The sequence below is a fragment of the Eulemur rufifrons genome, chromosome 29 (assembly GCF_041146395.1).
Source record: "Eulemur rufifrons isolate Redbay chromosome 29, OSU_ERuf_1, whole genome shotgun sequence".
In the NCBI taxonomy this organism is placed as follows: domain Eukaryota; kingdom Metazoa; phylum Chordata; class Mammalia; order Primates; family Lemuridae; genus Eulemur; species Eulemur rufifrons.
In genome coordinates this window covers 28,916,697-28,937,926 of record NC_091011.1, presented here as the reverse complement: position 1 = coordinate 28,937,926, position 21,230 = coordinate 28,916,697, and the positions used below count along the sequence as shown (strand labels likewise).

Genomic DNA, 21,230 nt, shown 5'->3' with positions numbered 1-21,230 from the left:
GGTAAAATGGCCAGGCACTCCAGGTTGCTAGAGCAGTATTCAATAAACCTTTCTCTTCTAATCATTCACTCTTCTAATCATTTACTTTTTATGTATCTTTGAATTTTTACTGCTTTGGTCAGTAACTCTAGCACTAACTTGTCCAGTAGCTTTTACCCATTTTGTTTTGGACTGCAGGGAATCAGCTTGCTAGAAATTTGGAGAAGAGGATATTTAGGGATATTTGGGCACTGTCTCTTCTGTCCCCCTGGGTGAAGATGTAGTTTTCAGGACACTGTATATGGTTTAGGAACCACTGGAACCCTGGTTTGAAACATTTTCTTAAATGGAATTGCATAAATATTGTAAGTTCTTCCAGAGTGGTGAAGTAAGCCTTGCATATAAAAGGGCAGTAATATATATAGAAAGAATTTACCTTTCTACAGTGCAACTTCTACTTTACTTTGAAAAGGTCTATTTCTTCTCACTAACTGTTAGTAAACATAGGTTGAGGGTCTGCAACCAAGATTATCTTTAAAGCTCTTTTATTTTTAAAGTTTACTTTTAGAAGACTTTTTGCCTTATCTGCTTTTCTCCATTTCTGGTATTTCCCCAGGTTACCAAAATATTCATTAAACTTGTCTTTATTTTGCTGAGAAATAATTTGTATTTTTCAGATACTTAAGAAATATAATGAAGATCAGTAAAAGAAATTAAGGTTCATGATTCTGACTTCCTCAGCATTTATTAAGACTTCTTTTCTGGCCTATAGTACGTGGTTGATTTTTCTTGACTGTGCCTCCTAAGTTCAAAAAGAAAATATATTCTAGGTTTTCTTGGTGTGTAGTTGTGAATATATATATATCTTTAGTTTTCTTTATCTCTACTTAGTTTTTGCTCTGATCAGTACATTAGTCTTTGAGATATTTTTGTTATATATGTCTTAGATAGATATGTTTGTTCCTGTAGTTCTTTTAGTTCAGAATATTTAATTTCTGTATTGTTGGGTGTTAATGTATTATTCATGATTGTAGTATATTTTAAAATATGTTTTCTTTTTTTTTTTTTTTTTTTTTTTTTTTTGTTGAGACAGAGTCTCACTTTGTTGCCCAGGCTAGAGTGAGTGCCGTGGCGTCAGCTTAGCTCACAGCAACCTCAGACTCCTCGGCTTAAGCGATCCTACTGCCTCAGCCTCCCGAGTAGCTGGGACTACAGGCATGCGCCACTATGCCCGGCTAACTTTTTCTATATAGATTTTTAGTTGTCCATATAATGTCTTTCTATTTTTAGTAGAGACGGGGTCTCGCTCAGGCTGGTCTCGAACTCCTGACCTTGAGCAATCCACCCGCCTCGGCCTCCCAGAGTGCTAGGATTACAGGCGTGAGCCACCGCGCCCGGCCTAAAATATGTTTTCTTTTTAACTACTGTGTAACCTTAAGATTTCACTTACTATGTTTTGGGATAAAATTTTATTTTGTTTCCTTTTTAAATTCCTATCCCATCTTTCTTTTTGGTTAAAACTTGTTTTATGTATCTTTTTTTTCTTTCTCCCTTTATTTTTTTTTTTTTTTTTTTTTTTTTTTTTTTTTTTTTGAGACAGAGTCTCGTTCTGTTGCCTGGGCTAGAGTGAGTGCTGTGGCATCAGCCTAGCTCACAGCAACCTCAAACTCCTGGGCTTAAGCAATCCTTCTGCCTCAGCCTCCTGAGTAGAGTAGCTGGGACTACAGGCATGTGCCACCATGCCTAGCTAATTTTTTCTATATATATTTTTAGTTGGCCGGATAATTTCTTTCTATTTTTAGTAGAGACGGGGGTCTCACTCTTGCTCAGGCTGATCTCGAACTTCTGACCTTGAGCGATCCACCTGCTTCGGCCTCCCAGAATGCTAGGATTACAGGTGTGAGCCACGGCGACCAGCCTATTTTAACCTTTTATACCCAGTTTTTAGAGACATTTTTGTACTGGTTATCAAAGACCCCAGTCTCTAAATCTGTCTGTTGATTAGTAACTTAATTAATTTACATAAATATAATACTCTTTTATTAGACTTATTTCTGTGATCTTATTTTTATGTTTCTGTTTACCATGTTTTTTTTTCCTTTTTTGCCTTCCACTCCTAATACTTCAGAACATTCTCATCTCCCTTTAGTGTCTTCCCTGTCTGTCTCTACCTCCCTCTCAAAAAACCAACCAACCACAGTTGTCTAGGATTTTAGTTACAGGTTGTTGTGAATATTGTGTATGATAGCTCAATTTAATAAACTTTAGAGTTATTTTCTCATTCTTATTTCATGGTAAGGTATCTTGTTTGATATCTCTTGGCTTTATATGTGTTGGAGTATTTTCTCTAAGAGAGCTTTCAAAGAAGTCTATGTATAGTTGACTTTGTGAGATATTATAGTTTCAGGATATATTTTATTTCAATATCACATGTAAATAGTTGTTTAGCTGGCTATAAAATAAGACCATTTTTCCTTTAGGCTTTTGACAGTAATAAGTCATTGTCTTCTTTATTTCCATAATTGTTGATATCAGTCTAATCTTTGGTCTTGTGTGATTTTTTTTTTTTCCCTCTGGAAGCTTTAAAATTTTCTCTTGACTTTGTTCTTAAATTGCACCAAAACATATTTAAGTTTAATTTAATCTGAGCCAGTTAAGTTTGAGGTTTTAAATATTTCTAGGAAGTATTTGATAATTATTTCTTAAGATATTGTTCCCCACATTTAATTTTTCTTTCATTCTGAGACTTCTGTTAGATATTTATTTATTTATTTATTTAATTTATGTCAGCTTATTATGGGGGATACAAAAGTTCAGGTTACATACGGTGCCCATGTACCACCTGTCCCCCCAAGTCAAAGCTCCAGGCGTGTCCGTTCCCCAGACAGTGCGCATTGCACTCATCATGTAGGTATATACCCATCCCCTCCTCGCATCCCCCCCTCCCCGAGTCAGCACCTTTAAGCGTGACCATTCCCCAAACGGTGCGCAATGCACTCATCATGTAGGCATACACCCATCCCCTCCCCCCCCACCTCAGTCTGTTATCCGATTGGTATCATTCCCAGATGTGAATTTAGGTGATGATCAGGGAAACCAATTTTCTGGTGAGTACGTGTGATGCTTGTTTTTCCATTCTTGGGATACTTCACTTAATATAATGGGCTCCAACTCTCTCAAGGAGAACCATAGAGATGTCCTATCTCCGTTATTTCTGATAGCTGAGTAATACTCCATGGTATACATATACCACAGTTTACTAATCCATTCATGTATTGATGGGCATTTGGGTTGTTTCCACATCTTTGCAATTGTGAATTGTGCTGCTGTAAACATTCGGGTACATGTGTCTTTGTTATAGAATGACCTTTGTTCCTTTGGGTAGATGCCTGGGATTGCTGGATCAAATGGTAGGTCTACTTGAATCTGTTTAAGATATCTCCATAATGCTTTCCACAGGGGTTGCACTAGTTTGCAGTCCCACCAGCAGTGTATGAGTGTTCCTGTCTCTCCACATCCAGGCCAACATGTGTTGTTTTGGGACTTTTTGATAAAGGCCATTCTCAATGGAGTTAAGTGATATCTCAGGAGACATTATCGGGAAAACAGCTTGGACCCTGGGGGATCTCAGCCAGGGCCGCGCTCGGCAAGGAGGGACGGAGCTGCGCTAAGGTGTAAAGAAGCAAAGGGTCGCCGAACCACAGATTTTTTTTTATTTCTTTGTCTTTCTTCGGCGGTTCCCTAGCCGGGAAGCTCCGGTGGGCGTCTATGCTCGCCAGGCCACCGGCTCTGGTGCTTGCTGGACCCGGAGCATTAGGTAGATATTTAAACCTCTACTTTTTTCCTCTACATACTCTATTAAACTGTTTTTTTAAAAGTAATTTTTTCCCCTATCTGTGTATTTTTGGAGGGATTCTTTTTTTTTTTATTTCAGCTTATCATCATGGGGGTACAAAAGTTCAGGCCACAAACACTGCCCATGTCCCGCCTATGCCCCCGAGTCAGAACTTCAAGCGTGTCCATTCCCCAGACAGTGTGCATTGCACTCATCATGTAGTTATACCCCCATCCCCCCCCCCCGTCAGAGCATTCAAGTGTGTCCATTCCCCAGACGGTGTGCAACGCACTCATCATGTAGTTAATGTAGTTATACACCCATCCCCTCTCCCCACCCCCCACCTCAGTCCAATACCCAATTGGTGTTATTCCCAAATGTGCACTTAGGTGATGATCAGGGAAACCAATTTGCTGGTGAGTACATGTGGTGCTTGTTTTTCCATTCTTGGGATACTTCACTTAATTGAATGGGTTCCAACTCTATCCAGGAGAACAAAAGGGACTCCATATCACTGTTATTTCTTATAGCTGAGTAATACTCCGTGGTATACATATACCACAATTTACTAATCCACTCATGAATTGATGGGCATTTGGGTTGTTTTGGAGGGATTCTTGACTTAAGTGGTTCTTTAGCTGTATCCCTTCTGTCGTTTGGCCATTCCATTGTGCTTTTTATTTCAAAGGTTATTTCTTTCATACCTAATATCACCTATTGGTTGTTATTTATAAGTACTTGACTTTACTTTGTGTTTCCAGTATGCTTTCTTTTTGTTGAGAGTATTTGTTATGCTTATTTTTGAGTTCTTACTGTTATCTGGGCCACTGATTTTGTTTCCTTTTTGTAAGGTAGTTTAGTTTGTTATACTTCTCTCAAACTACTTGTGTTATTTGCACATTTCATTCTTGTCTTTATGTCTCCCTAAGATCTCATATTCCGTTGGAACTATAAGCTACATTAGTTCTGCGCTGTTGTGTAGTCGTGTGAAGAGCCTGGAGAGGAATAAAAGCCTGGACCACAACTTTTAAGACTTCAGCTGGGTTTAGGGAATAGAATGGGTTTGTCCTCAGGGTGCTGAGCTTCTGGTGTTGCAATCAGGGCTTAACTACTCCCCCTTTGCTTCTCTTCTGGATGGTCTTATTCGTTAGCAAACCTCCCAGTCCCTCTACCTCAGTCACTGCTGTTTTCCAGGGGCTACCACGCTTAGATGTGAATGCTACCAGCTACTCAGGGGAAAAGGGTAATAAAGAGAATGCTCAGGGACTGACCAACTCTTCTGTGCTACTTATCAGTTTTTGCCTCATCTGTGTTCTTGTGCTGTACTTGTATAAACTGTTGTCTCTTGCTGGTACTGCTACTTTCCTTCCCAACATGAGGGGAGAAGGGCCTAGGAAGAAAGTTCTCTTTACCCATAGTATTCTATGTTGTGGTATAGGCCTTCTCCCACTTACAGGGACTGTATTCATTCAGTGCTGAGCACCAACCATCCTGTACCTTTTCCAAGAGTTTAGTTTTGTGGTAAAAATTTCTCGAATCTATGAAGCTTTACTTTTGTCTCTGTAGCATTTCTAGGTGTAATTCCTAGAGAGATCCAGCAGGCTGCGCTGGCTGTTTGTCTTGTCTTTTCCAGTTCGTTAAAAAATGCTTTTAAGTGCAGTCATGTGCCACATAACCTTGTTTTGGTTAATTATGGACTGCATATACGATGGTATTCCCATAAAATTATGATACCATATTTTTACTATGTTTAGGTATGCAAATACTTACCATTGTGTTACAGTTACCTAGAGTGTTCAGTCCAGTAACATGCTGTAAAGGTTTGTAGCCCAGCAGCCATAGGTTATACCATATAGCCTAGGTGTGTAGTAGGCTATACCATCTAGGTTTGTGTAGGTATACTCTGCGATGTTCACACGACAACAAAATTGCCTAACAATGCATTTTCTTCAGCACATAGCGCTATTGTTAAGCGGCACATGACTGTACATACATATGTTTAATGTCTTTACTTGATTGGCATTATTTTATATTTTGGTGTGTGGTTTATTTTTATCTAGCAATAAGTCTTGGAAACTTTCATGTCAGGACAAACAATAGTGATTCCTTATTTAAACTTAGGGAAAAGAGTACAATTTCTACTTAATTAAAAACCTAAGACTTTAAACTTTTTATTTGTAACTAATTCACTTAATGAATTTTTACTATTATGGTCCAGATAAATCACTTTGTAGGTAGTTTTGTGTTTTCATCTCTATGTGATGATTCTAAGTTTTACTATAAAATTCTCTAGAATGGGAATTCAACATACTGCTTTTCTGCCTCGTGGATCCTAACACAGTGCTTGAATCCTAATATGTAGTTAATAAACTTTAGTAAACAGAAGTATATCTCTCTGCAGGATTTGTCAACCTCTTTAGAAGCAGTGTATGGACGGGCCAGAGAAGGAACAAATTCTGAAGAAATACTTAGAAAATTTTATGACTGGAAATGTGATAAAAGACAGGAGTTCACCAATGTTAGAAGTGAAACAGAGGCTTCTCTACAGTGTCTTGTAGCATGGTTCCAGAGAACCTTAAAGGTAATAAGAGCTCTTGCTCAGGGGTATTTGTAGCATAGACCAGGGAATATATATATTTTAAATCTTATCTCTTCCTTGTTCAAGAGCTGACGCTGTCTACCTCCTACGTACCAGATTTAAAGTTGCCACTTAAGCAGTCAGGTTTCTTTATTAGGTTTTATTCAGACTGCTGCTTTTATTAGTCTCAAAAAACACCATCTTGGTCTTGCCCCTGTTTTTTTCTCATACTTTTCCTCTGGATTGTCCTTTCAACCTCTCTTAACCACTAATGTGTATGTACCTTTTTTCTTCTGGTATATAAGCTTAGGAGGTACTTTATCTTTTTTCTGCATTCTTATTTCCCCTACATTACCCAGGGTATAGCCTAATGCTCTGCTTCAGGTATAAAGGAACAATGAATGCTAATTAAATCAACCAAATGAGCTACTTCATGTTTTTATTTTTCCAAATGAGGTTTTTGACCTATCTGTGGAAGAATCACTGAATTCTGAAGACACAATTAGTAATATTGATGAAATCCTAGAGAAGTCTGAGTCAAGTGTCTGCAAAGAGCTAGAGATATCTCTGATTGTGAGTACTGATATCCTTTATTATTGCTTTTTTTTGTTGAAGCAGTATGACTTCTCTTGCTAGCTAGTATTAAGCAATAATGTGGTTTCTCTTGCTAATTAGTATTAAGACTGGTCTTAGCTTTCCTCTTATATGTCTGTTTGAAAGAGTAACACGGTCAAGTTATAATCCAAACACAATGCAGTTTTAATCTTCCATAGGGTGGCATTTTCATTTTAATAGGACATTTCACATTAAAAAAACAAAACTTCATATTTAATTCCAGTAAAACAATTCTTAATTAGAGTGGATCAGCTTTCTATATCATTTGATTCTTGAGTTCATCATAGCCAATGACTATAAGAAAAAACTCCTTAAAGTTTGTGAAAACTTGAAATAAAATCTGGGAGAGTTCTGAAAGTGAATACACAAGATTGATTTGTAGCCCCCTTTCTCTATTGTGTATCTTCTGTGTTGCTGTGTCAAAGTAAAAATTAGTGTAGCTCCTCCAAAAAGTATTTTGTAATTTTAACATTCTTCATTGGGACTCTTTCCCAGTTATTCAGGCTGTTTTCCAATGTCTCAGTGGGTATGCTCGTCATTTTATGTGTTTGTTTTTTAGTTCTTGAAGTTTTATTCATATTGGCATTAAAAATACATTATGAATTTTTGTATTGTTAAATACTGATTTATATGGTTTTGTCAGATTTGATTTTAGAAGTGATTGTTAATGGATGATTTTTAAAAATAAAGCGTTGAAGTTCTGTATATTGTTTAGTTTTTACATTTAGCACATTAGTATCCTTGGTTTCTGTTAATGCTCTACTTCAGACAGCTTTGGGAATTATAATGGAATAGGAGTAAAATTTCCCATATGAACATCTTTGATATCAATCTCTCTCCTGTCTAGAAAAAATTTGTATTTAAGAAATATTTTCAAATGAATATAGAAATTTTTCAAAGGTATAATTTTGAAGTTTATCCATTATTATTGAAGGTTTTAACTATTTTGGATACTTTTTTGTGTATAATTCCATGTGTGTGATTTCATTTAGGAGCATGGTGATGCAGACAAGGAGATCATTTTAAATACATATAGTCAAGTACTGCAAAAGATCCATTCAGAGGAAAGGCTCATTGCCACAGTACAATCTAAGTACAAGGACAGTGTTGAGGTTGGATTATGCTTTCTGTTATTGGTCTTATAAATTGATGCTTTGAATTTTTTAATACTTAAATTTTTCTCACATAGTTTAATACTCAGTAAATTATTTATTGTTGCTAGAATTTACTATCAGGAAATAAACTGGAAATGGTGATTTTTGTTGATGTAAACATATTGTTTTTTATTGTCTTAAATCTTTGATTTTCTTATGTTAAGAACATAACCTTTATTATTTTCTTTCTGACTATACAAGTTTACTGTAGAAAATTTGCTATTTACAGAAAGATAATAAGAAATAAAAACATTGCTTATAATCTTCTTAGCCTAAGAGATAGTTTCAGAGTATTTCCTTTCTAGGTGATGACATACATACATACACACATACACACACACACACACACACACACACATGCATATATATATATACACACATGTATATAAAATTGCATTGGATTGTCTTGTAAGCTATTTTGAAAATATTTTATTCATTTAATGGTATATTATGAATGTTTTCCAAAACAATGATTTTTCTATACTGTCATTTTGAGTTACTAAATCATCATCCCTGTATAGATAATGTACAACAACATTATCTAACCTCTCATCTGTGTTGCACATTAAGGTTACTTCCAACTTTTTTTTCCATAAACACTGTACATATCTTGGCACATAATTTTTTATGTGTATTTTCTCAGATTTCTAAAATTATAATTACTAACTTAAAAGGAGCAAACATTATTAAAACTTGATACATATTGTCAAACTACTTTTGGGAAAGATGATTTCAGTTTACATTCTCACTGGAAATTCTCTTTTACTCCACACTACTAGCGTGTGTCTCACAGTATGTCTCAGTTTGAAATGTTACTTTTGTCTTTGCCACTTTGAGTGCTAGAACTGATATTCTTCTAAACAGAAACATGTATAATTAGGAAATCAATTAGTTGAATTGTCTTGTTGAAAATTATAGTATTTCTTAGTGTCTCAATCTGAACTCAGTAAATACTAGTTGAATCTTAATAGAGAAATAATAAATGGTTAGTAAGTGTTTAATAAATGTTGTCTGATGTGTTTGAAAATATAGTAATTCTTTCCTTCAGTTTAAAAAGCAGACTGTTGAATGTTTAAATAAGAGTCCCAGTGTGGATCATTTGCTGTCCATTAAGAAGACATTGAAAAGCTTAAAAGCTCGACTGAGATGGAAATTGGTTGAAAAGAATAATTTGGAAGAAGTAAGGCAGTAGTTGCTTCTTACTGAACTCTATGTGTACCTAATTTTAGTTGGTCTCTGCTTCATAAAAGTGATGCATAAATACACTTTAAAAAAAGAGAGCCATTACATTCACATTTTATTTTATATACTTAATCTTTTTTCTGTGTATGTAAATAAAAATGAGATTACATTAGCAGTGTAAACATTTTCCCATGTCATTAAATGTTCTTTAAAAACATTTTATATGTCTGCCTTGGTTTTTAGTAACATGAACATTTTAGAATAATTCTTTTTTTTTTTTTTTTTTTGAGACAGAGTCTCACTCTGTTGCCCGGGCTAGAGTGAGTGCCGTGGCATCAGCCTAGCTCACAGCAACCTCAAACTCCTGGGCTTAAGCGATCCTACTGCCTCAGCCTCCCGAGTGGCTGGGACTACAGACATGTGCCACCATGCCCGGCTAATTTTTTGTATATATATATTTTAGTTGTCCATATAATTTCTTTTTATTTTTAGTAGAGACGGGGTCTCACTCTTGCTCAGGCTGGTCTCGAACTCCTGACCTCGAGCGATCCACCCGCCTCGGCCTCCCAGAGTGCTAGGATTACAGGCGTGAGCCACCGCGCCCGGCCTAGAATAATTCTTAATACTCTTTTGGTTTGGACTGTTACCATGTCTATTATAATACAAACCTACTACATGAAGGTGATAGATAGGGTAGTCTCCTGAAAGTAGAATTTTGTCATAAAGTATTTTTGAGATCATAGTCTCTTTTTTTTAACTCTCTTTTTATGGCCAGACATATTATTTTGCAAGTATTTTAAGTTGTTTTCCTATCATAGTAGAACTGGGAGGATTAGGATGCCCTGATCTGTACTTAGCTCCTCCTTTAAAGGAGGCTTGAAATTTTGTGAATAAGATGGTAATTCTTTGTGTTCCCTTGAGGATTCAATTTGTGTACACAAGAAATCTGTATTATGTATAATCCACCTTGAATTATCTCTCTTCCTCTTCTGGGCACTTAATTGGGGGTGGAGTGGGAACCATTCTAGAACTAATTTCATAGTTGAAGAGTTTTCCAGTTTTATTCTATTCTTGGCTATGGGGAAGTTGATCTTTTTAAGTCTAATTTTTCACCTTTTGGAGAAATCTAACTTTTAGAATATTACATACCTTTTAAGTTGGCTTATTTATTATCACTGGAGTTTTGAGTCCTATATCATCTTTCCTCTAGTATATGTCACACATTTACTCATCCTTTTTTTGTTTTGTTTGTTTTTAACCAAATCTATGTAGAAAACAATTTCAGGGTATTCAGTTGTATTCTGGTTGCTATTTTTTAAATTTCAAAATATTATAGGGGTACAAATACTTTGGTTACATAAATTGGCTTTGCACCATCCAACCTTGGATTAAAATAGCTATCTCCTAGAGCTACAAGTGTGCCCATCCCCCAGACAGCATGCACCCCATCCCTTAGGTGTGAATTTATCCATCCCCTCCCCTCTCCTCCCACCTGCCCAACACCGATGAATGTTGTTTTCCGTATGTGCACTTAAGTGTTGATTGATTCTGGTTGCTATTCTTAACATTTATTTTATGATAGCGGTTGGCCATCTTTATAACAAAAAAATCTACAGTGAGTAAAGAGACAAGAAAAATCTGTGTAATTGATTTTATGTCTTTATTTTCTATTCCTTTTTGTAGGTTTTAGAAAAGTCATTGTTAGAATAAACTGATCTAAGTTAATTCAACAGATGTCAGGAAGAATCTGTTGTGGTCTGCTAAGTACTAAAGGATACATAGAAACCGTAGAGCAATTTACTATAGAAGTTGCGTTAATTCGTAAAGGAAGATTTATTTTTAGTCTACTTTAATAAGCCTATAAAACTTTTTCTTTCTGATTAAAGTCTGATGACCATGATGGATCTGAAATTGAAAAAATAAAACAAGAAATAACTCAGTTACGCAATAGCGTCTTTCAGGAAATTTATCATGAGAGAGAAGAATATGTGAGTATTTGATTCTTTAAAGTTTTAAATTAGATTTTACTGTAAAACTTGAATTCAAATATCCATTTTATGAAGTAGATTATAAATACAAGGCTAGAGGTGTTATATTGGCATAATAATTTTTATGTGAATTTAGAAATTAATTTCTGATGACAAAATTTTTCATGACCATTGTACCAATGTGGAAATTACAGAAAATTATAAAGAAAAAAGATCAGTGTAACTTTCCCACTCAGTGGTAACAGTAGTAATTACCATTAACTTTTTTATTTCCTTGTGGTCTTTTTTTCTGCTTGCTTTTAGAATTAAGATTATAGCATACACTTTTGCATATTGATTTTTTTTCTGTTTAACATAAAACCTAAAGACTTTTTTCTTATATAAACATCATTTAAGCATAATATTGCAGTGAAAACATTAGTGGAGCAGCATAATTTAGTTGAAGAACAAAATAAGACTACCTGGTTTTGGGGTAGGGGTGGGGAATTACATCTTTTAAGTATTCATTCTACCACTGATTTTTGTGATCTTGGAAAAATTAGTGTATTTTCTCTTTAAAATGCAAATAATACTGTATTTCATGTGTGAGAGATGTTATGAGGAAGAAGTTAGTTAAGAAATAGTGCTTTGAAAATAAAAATACTGTGAAAATAATAGATATTTTAAGTGTTATGCTTTATTTAGCAAACTTATCTGACTGTGTGTAAATATCTTATGAACCTTGGATTAAAATAACTATCTCCTAGAGATTTGCAAGTATCTAGAAGTTTTGCTTAATAAACATGGGATAAGTGACTTTTCTTTTGTAAGGATCCTCAGTTTTCATGTTTGCTTCAAAGTGACTTACGTAGAGATGCGTATTTATTTTTATCTCGAGGCTTTTATGATTTTTTCTTCCTAAATGACATAGCCATTTAAAAAAAAGTCACTGTGTTCTTTAATATTTTGAGAAATAGTGTCAGTTTTATGATTCAAATTGGTATATTACACTTTTTCATTTTAGTTTGGAAGTAAATGTGGATTTTGACTTTAGGCAAGATTTGTGCTTATGTATATATGCAAAGCTTAAAATTGGTAATTTGTCATCTGTTAGTAAGATGGTAATTTAGATGCAAGGTGACTCTTGGTTTTCACTTGATATTTCTTGAAGAAGGCAAAAATTAGTGATTATGTATCTTATTAGATATGTAATAAGGCAGATGCTGGTATATTATATTTTCCTGAAGAATGGCATGTCACAATTGAATATATATTGATCTACAATAAAAAATATTTTTTAACTTTAGGAGAAGCTGAATAGCTTGGCACAGAAATGGTTCCCTGAGCTGCCTCTGCTTCATCCTGAAATAGGATTACTTAAGTACATGGTAAGCTTTGTTTTCCTTGACAATTACTACTATGCAGAGAGTGCTGAAAAGTGATAATGTTAAAATTGTGTCAGTGTTAAATTTATCGTATCCTTTTTATAAAAATATTCCTGATGATTTTTTTGGGTATGATTCATATTAGAAATTTTTCTCAAGACTGTCTTTAATAGTTGCATAGTACGTATTTTTAGTTTTATGTTAATTTGCATGTTTTTCTGTTTTCTCTATTCCTTACCCTCATTTGGTACTTTGTATGACACTTATTTGAATTATAGGTGTTTTTGGAATAATAAAATTTTAACTGCTGTTTCAAGAGTTAGGATAAAAACAAGATACTGCTAGACCTAAAGAATTTAAGCAGAGTGTGTCTTTTAAGTAAAAGCAGGCTGGAACAAAATTCTAGAGAAGTTGATTGAGGTAGAGAGGCTGAGACTGGGTATGGCTTTCTAGGCAGGCAGGATTCAAAGTCTGGGAGATCAGCTTATTAGACAGGGGCTGTATGGAGCAGGATTGGTAAACTCTGGCTCTCAGAGCAGAATCTGTTAGCTCTGTGTTTTATATTGCCTGTTTTATATATGAGGGATTAGATGAGGTATTTATTCATTAAGATTGTCATTGAGACTATGATGATAGCTTAAATATAGTACAGAAAGGGATGATTACCTAGCTGAGTTTATCATAAAAGATTAAGTTCCTTGAATTAAACAATTACTGTAAAGTCTTTCTTACTACACTTTAAAATGATATGAGTTTTTCCGTGCAATTATTTAACTATAGCTTAGAGACTGTCTCATGTAGTGTGGACAATTGAGTATGTACTGCTATATAGGACTTGAAATTAATTTTTAAAAATATGCTAATATACCTTATTGTAGAAGATTATAAAAGGTTTGGATCTTGGCTTATGGAAGCCATTAATAACTTTAAGATGTTTAACTCTAATGCATGCCTAGGAATTTTTTGTAGGTTCATATATATATATTGTGGGATGCTTAAATATACTGACATTTAAAAAAAGACCTAGAAAACAATCCTACAACCTCTCTTTCTAAAACTACACAGCAATACAACTTAGCTTGATTTAAAATGTTGACTACCAACATACGCAAGTCTATAAATGCAATTCACCACATAAAAGCAAGAACAAAGACCATATGATTCTCTCAATAGATGCAGCAAAGCATTTGACAAAATCCAGCACACCTTTATGATAAAAACTCTTAACAAAATAGGCATAGACTGGACATACCTTAAAATTATTAAGGCTATATACAATAAACCCACAGCCAGTATCATACTGAATGGGGAAAAATTGAAAGCATTCCCTCTTAGAAGTGGAACCAGACAAGGTTGCCCACTATCTCACTTTGATTCAACATAGTGCTAGATGTCCTTGCCAGAGCAATCAGAGAAGAGAGGGGTATTAAGGGTATCCAGGTGGGGGCAGATGAGATCAAACTCTCACTCTTTGCTGATGATATGGTATTATATCTAGAAAACACCAAGGTTTCAACCAAGAGACTCCTGGAATTGATAAATGAATTCAGTAAAGTCTCAGGATACAAAATTAATGCACACAAATGAGTAGCATTCATATACGCCGATAGCAGTCAAGCTGAAAATCAAATCAAAGATGCAACACCTTTCACAATAGCTTCAAAGAAAATTAAATATCTAGGGATATATTTAATGCAGGAGGTGAGAGACATATGTAGGGAGAACTACAAAACACTGAGAAAATAAATTGTAGAAGATGTAAACAGATGGAAAAATCTACCATGCTCATGGATTAGCAGAATCAATGTTAAAATGTCCATACTACCTAAAGTGATCTACAGAATTAATGCAATCCCTATCAAGGTACCATCATCATTCTTTACAGATCTAGAAATAATAATTCTATGCTTTGTATGGAATCAGAGAAGAACTTCTATAGCCAAAGCAGTCTTAAGCAAAAAACAAAAACAAAAAAACAAAAAAACCAAAAACAAATTGGGAGGCATCAGTCTACCAGACTTCAAGATTACTACAAGGCTGTAGTAACCAAAACAGCATGGTATTAGCAGAAGAACAGAGTTATAGACCTTTGGAACAGGACTGAGAACCCAGATGTGAAACCATCCTCCATATTGTCATCTAATCTTTGAAAAAGCAGACAAAAATATACACTGGGGAAAAGAATCTCTATTCAATAAATGGTGCTGGGAAAACTGGATAACCACATGCAGAAGGTTGAAACTGGATCCACACCTCTCACTTCTCACAAAAATCAACACAAAATGGATAGCAGACTTAAACCTAAGGCGTGAAACCTTAAGAATTCTAGAAGAAAATGTTGGGAAAACTCTTGTAGACATTGGCCTAGGCAAAGAATTTATGAAGAAGACCCCCAAAGCAATCACAGCAGCAACAAAAATAAATAAATGGGACCTGATAAAATTAAAAAGCTTCTACACAGCCAAGGAAACTCATTAGAGCAAATAGACAACCTACAGAATGGGAGAAAATATTTGCTTTCTATACATCCAATGAAGGGCTGATAATAGGAATCTATATAGAACTTAAGAAAATCAGCAACAAAAAAATCGATCAACCCCATCAATAAATGGGCAAAGGACATGAACAGAAACTTTCCAAAAGAAGACAGAATAATGGCCAGCAAACATAAAAAAAAATGATCAGCATCTCTAATCATTAGGGAAATGCAAGTCAAAACCACAATGAGATATCACCTAACTCCCATGAGAATGGCCTTTATCAAAAAGTCCCAAAACAGCAAATGCTGGCATGGATGTGGAGAGATAGGGACATTCTTATGCTGCTGGTGGGACTTCAAATTAGTACAACCCTTGTGGAAAATAATTTGGAGATACCTCAAAGAGCTAAAAATAGAAATACCATTTGATCCAGCAATCCCACTACTAGGTATCTACCCAAAGGAAAAAAAGACATTCTATAAAAAAGACATCTGCACTCGAATGCTTATGGCAGCACAATTCACAATTGCAAAGATGTGGAAACAGGCCAGGTGCAATGGCTCACGCCTGTAATCCTAGCACTCTGGGAGGCCAAGGCGGGAGGATCGCTCAAGGTCAGAAGTTCGAGACCAGCCTGAGCAAGAGCGAGACCCCGTCTCTACTAAAAATAGAAAGAAATTATCTGGACAACTAAAAATATATGTATAGAAAAAATTAGCCGGGCATGGTGGCGCATGCCTATAGTCCCAGCTACTCAGGAGGCTGAGGCAGGAGGATAGCTTAAGCCCAGGAGTTTGAGGGTTGCTGTGAGCCAGGCCCAGGCAACAGAGCGAGACTCTGTCTTCCCCCTACCCCGCAAAAAAAAAAAAAAAAAAAAAAATGTGGAAACAACGCAAGTGCCCATCAATACATGAGTGGATTAATAAAATGTGGTATATGTACACTATGGAATACTATTCAACTATAAAAAACAGTGGTGATCCAGCACCTCTTACATTATCCTGGATACAGCTTGAGCCTATCCTTGGAGGTGAGGTATCACAGGAATGGAAAAATAAGTACCACATGTACTCACCATCAAATTGGTACTAACTGATCAACACTAAGGTGCTCACATGGTAGTAATATTCATTGGGTGCCGTTCCGGTGGGGGCTGGGGATGGGTAAACTCACAACTAGTGAAGACGGCACACACTGGGGGAAGGGCACGCCTCTAGCCCTGGCTAGGGTGAGGCAAAGGCATTACTTGTAACCAAAATGTTTGTACCCCCATAATATTCTGAAATAAAAGAAAAATAAAATGTTGACTATCAGATTTTAGTGCCCAAAATTACTCCTTTTAAAAGGTAGCAGAAACATCTAGGAGCATTAAAATCTTTGAAAGCCATTTTCACCTTTGAGGACTCCAAGCAGAGGCAGAAGTGTTAAAGTTATTTCCTAGGAGTCATAATTTTTAGATTTCTCATTCCTGTTTTACAACTGTCTTTTTATTTGTCATTATTTTAATATTTTTAGGAAGCATGAGTTTCCTCAGGTGAACATTAGGGTTTCTAGGAAACATGTTTGGTTATTCCTAGTCATCTCCAGAATCTGTTCTAGAGCTATAGCAGCAATTAAATGTATGCTGATTACACTTTGGGAGTTGTTCAAGATCCAGGAACTGGAAAAGATACAAAACTTTAAACATTTTTATTGTATTGGTTTTTCCAGTAGGGTTGATGATGTCTGGTCATTTAATAGTGTGTAACTAATTATGTTGATGATTAAAGTGCTGGAATTGTGTGCCTTCTCAACTCTAATAAAAACTTGTGCCTAGAACTCTGGTGGTCTTTTTACTATGAGCTTGGAACGGGATCTTCTTGATGCTGAGCCCATGAAGGAACTTAGCAGCAAGCGTCCTTTGGTATGTTCTGAGGTTAATGGGCAGATAATTCTTTTAAAGGTAAGTCTAAGTTCTTCCTTATGGGAGATTCAGCAGTATAAAGGGGAGTGGTACTGTTACTTTTCACGAAAGAAAAAAAAAAAACCAGTTTGTTCTGTAAAGTATATAAGTTGATAGGCATGACTATTGTGCTTCCAGTTTGGTTACCAGAACTAAGTTTTACTAAAGGTTCCTTCATTTCTCTAAATAGAATATGTCTTTAATAGTATGTACTTGCTTTCCTATTTTGGGTAAACTTATTATATTCTATCCAGTAGCCTTTTAAAATTTTTGATTTTCTTGCATTTCTCCTTGAAATCTCAGCTTTGTTGCCTGTATAGGCTTCTACTCCTTAATTGTGTTTTCATCATTGATCTGGGAAACTGTTAATTATGATAATAGGATTAAGAGTTTGGCCTTACTTGGTACACATTCTAGAATGTGTAGTAAGCTATAGGTAGAACTGTTATTTACTTTCTAAATTATATTATTGAAAGAAGGTAGAAAATGTACTTGGAAACTTAAACAATACAATTGGATGTAATTTAACTTAAAAATCAAGTATTATATTTAAGTTGGGAAGATGTATAATTAGAGTGGGAATTTTAGTCTTGGAATTACCAGCGCCTCTTTGTTTTGGCACAAGGGCTATTCTGTGGATGTTGACACAGAAGCCAGAGTGATTCAGAGAGCAGCCACCTATCACAGAGCTTGGAAAGAAGCTAAAGAAGAGTCAGGGTTACTACCATTGATATTCCTGTTTTTGTGCAAGGTAAAGTTCTTATGCTAATCTCTTGCAGAAAACATTTTATTTAAGTAAGTTTTAACTCCAAGTTTTAGAACAGTAATTCATTCCTCTTAACATAAAGCAAAAATTACCTAATAGAAAGAATGTATGTTAAAAATATGTTGAAGAATTTTTCACTTTGAGTCACATTCTCTGTTTTGCTTCTTAGTCTGATCCTATGGCTTATCTGATGGTCCCATACTATCCTAGGGCAAACCTGAGTGCCATTCAAGCCAGTATGCCTTTAACTTCGGAAGTAAGTGAAAACACTATTTCCATGTATGTATTAAATAAGAAAATAATACATATTATTTATTCAAGGCATACTTCATGCTATATACTATGTGAAATTTTGACTTGTGTTATTTTATTTAATTGTCACATCAACCCTGTGATGTGAGTTATCCTATTACACAGATGAGAAAAAGGCTTAACAGTGACTTGCACAGGGTCTGTCTGCCAGAAGTAGAGTTGGGGCTTGAAATTAGGTCTTTCTAGTTCCAAAGCCTAAGCTTTTAACGATTAAACTGTGTTGCATATGAACTGCCTAGTATAGCATTTAGTTTTATAAGTGCTTAAGTGACAGCTTTAATTTTTATCGTTGTAAATTTAGGGTTAGTAATAACAATAAAGGAGGCCCTGATTGTTCCTAGGTAGTAACACTATTTTAGTCTCTTCTAGATGCTTTACATGGTTGTTATTTGTAAACTAAGTCTTCTTAAGAGACTGTAGAATGTACATGATTACACACACACACACACACACACACACACGTGAGATCACCAGTTACATAATCAAGGCTTCATTGGGCCTTCATTCTTTCTCTATGCTGTATTTGTATTAAAGGTTTGTTTGGAGGAAGCTTTACTCACTTCTGGAACAGTCTTTTAATTAGAGAAAAGGTTCAAGTATTAAAATAAACGATTTGCCTACTTCTGACTTCTTTTGTTTGTACTTATCCATAGGAAGCTTTAAAGGTCATGAAAGGTGTTGCCCAGGGCCTGCATACATTGCACAAGGCCGACATAATTCATGGATCACTTCATCAGAACAATGTGTTTGCCTTAAACCGTGAAGAAGGAATTGTTGGAGATTTTGACTTCACCAAATCTGTGGTAAAATATCATAGTTTTACAAATAGGTTATAGATTTATTTAATGTTATTAGGCAGTAGTTCAGCCTTGTACATCATGTGCTAATTTATTATAGGATTTGTGCTTTCAGTTAAGGTGCGCCATGTATTGTAAGCAGTTACCTGCTATCAACTAGGTGCTGAAACTAGAGTTTCTAACTTTTTTAATTGCATATTTTAACCATAAATCTTAGGAGCAACCTGACATTACACTTTGGCATTGACAACATTAATCATTTTATCATCATCAGGAAATATTTAATGGCTAGAAAATATGCAAGGAAAACTAGGTGGCCATCTATCTCCTAGCCTCCCTCTACTGGTGTCCCCTGCAAGAGATTAAATTTAAATACACCTATTTTGTATTTTTTTCATAATGTACATTTTTAGAAACCTGGGAACCTTGGGCTTTCCCATTTAGTTTAAGTCCCAATTCAACTACAATGCCTGTTAATTTGGTGCCATATTACCTCAGAATAGGCAGTTTGTAGAGATAATGAAGATGAGACAAAGAGTTGTGAATTTTTTTTTTTTGTTAGAATATACAGTCTTAAAATACACATGATCATGAGGGAGCAATTCCCTAATTACTTATTTTAATTGACAAATAAAAATTGTGTTTATTGTGTACAACATGTTTTGAAATTTGTATACAGTGTGGAATGGCTAAATCAGCAATTCTCTTTTTAAAAATCATGGTTTTATTGAGATATAATTAACATAAAGTATACAATTCAGTAGTAGTTTTTAGTACATTCACAAAATTGTGCATTGATCACCATTATCTAATTCCAGAACATTTTTATCACTCCCAAAAAGAAACTCTGTACTGATTAGCAGTCACTCTCTATTTCTCCCTCCTCTTGTGGATTTGCCTATTCTGGACATCTCATGTAAATGGCCTTTTGTGATTGGCTTATTTCACTTAGCATAATGTTTTCAAAGTTCATTCATGTTGTAGCATACATCAGACTATAATTCCTTTTTTGTGGCCAAATAATATTTCATTGTATGGATAATACCACATTTTGTTTATATATTCATTAGTTGATGGACATTTGGGTTGTTTATACTTTTTGGTTATTGTGGATAATGCTGCTATGAACATTAGTATACAAGTTTTTGTGTGGACATATTTTCATTTCTCTTAGGAGTGGAATTACTGGATCATATGGTATGAAACTCTGTTTTTTGAGGAGCCAAACTGTTTTCCAAAGTGGCTGCACCATTTTATGTTCTCATCAGTGATGTATAAAGATTCCAGTTTCTCCATATCCTTGCCAACATTTGTTATTATCTGAGAAATTCCCTGTGACTAGTTTATGTCATAATGCTTTATACTTTGGCCATCTGTAAGTCACAGGGTGATGCCACCAGTGTATATGTAGTCTCAATGGTTTTTGTATGGTAGCTGAAAAAACTGAGAAAATGAAAATGTAAAACTGTATCAAAATCTGGATTATGCAGGATTTGTACAGATTGATTTGCTGAAATATTTATTTTAAAACATTAATTTATCTGAAAATTAAGAGCACCCTAAGAAAACTAACTAAATTATGAGTTTTAAAGGTTCTCAACTTTTAGGGATTCTGGTCAGTTTACCTTCGAACATAACATTTGCATAACTAGATATTGCAACTCCAAGAATTACTCTTCCTTTTTTATACTCATTGGTTACCTGTTATTATTCCCCAAAACATTGTTTTAATCTTCAGTTAAAATTATTTACTCTGAATTGTTGATTAAACTCACCTTTTGCTACATTTTTCATGCTACCTTCAGATCAAAGTGGTAATCACGAATAGAAATTTGAAAAGTAGTCTGAAGTCAAGATTATTACTTTTCAGACTTTATAATGCATATTAATCATCCGGGGATCATGTTAAAGTGCAGATTATTGTTCAGCATTTCTGGGTTGGATATTCTGCTTTTCTGACAAGATCCTAGTTGATGCCATACCATAGCTCCTGACTTTTGGACCACACTTTAAAAAGCAAGGATAAAGAGAGTAGGTGGAGAAGAGATAATTAACACTTAGTTATATGTGCTGGGCATTGTGCTAAATATTTTAATCTTTACAATAACTCCTTAAGGTAGATGTTATTTCCATTTTACAAATTAATTTAGGCTCAAAGAGGTTAAATCCCTAATAAGTGAGATAATGGGGATTGTAACCAAGGTCTGCCTGAATGTAGGGGTCATGCTGTTGTCACTG

The 21,230-nt window shown here is 35.0% G+C and overlaps 1 protein-coding gene across 2 annotated transcripts in view; it reads left to right on the top strand.

The window, feature by feature from the left end:
• Nucleotides 1-21,230, top strand: part of STK31 (serine/threonine kinase 31) — a 101,148-nt gene that overhangs the window by 53,811 nt on the left and 26,107 nt on the right. For both annotated transcript variants that reach the window (XM_069461925.1, XM_069461926.1), the window contains exons 12-21: nucleotides 6,216-6,395; nucleotides 6,849-6,965; nucleotides 8,000-8,119; nucleotides 9,210-9,341; nucleotides 11,230-11,331; nucleotides 12,618-12,698; nucleotides 16,992-17,117; nucleotides 17,743-17,868; nucleotides 18,053-18,139; nucleotides 18,849-18,998. In XM_069461925.1, the coding sequence (XP_069318026.1) occupies nucleotides 6,216-6,395; nucleotides 6,849-6,965; nucleotides 8,000-8,119; nucleotides 9,210-9,341; nucleotides 11,230-11,331; nucleotides 12,618-12,698; nucleotides 16,992-17,117; nucleotides 17,743-17,868; nucleotides 18,053-18,139; nucleotides 18,849-18,998 (1,221 nt within the window). The remainder of the gene's footprint in view (nucleotides 1-6,215; nucleotides 6,396-6,848; nucleotides 6,966-7,999; nucleotides 8,120-9,209; nucleotides 9,342-11,229; nucleotides 11,332-12,617; nucleotides 12,699-16,991; nucleotides 17,118-17,742; nucleotides 17,869-18,052; nucleotides 18,140-18,848; nucleotides 18,999-21,230) is intronic.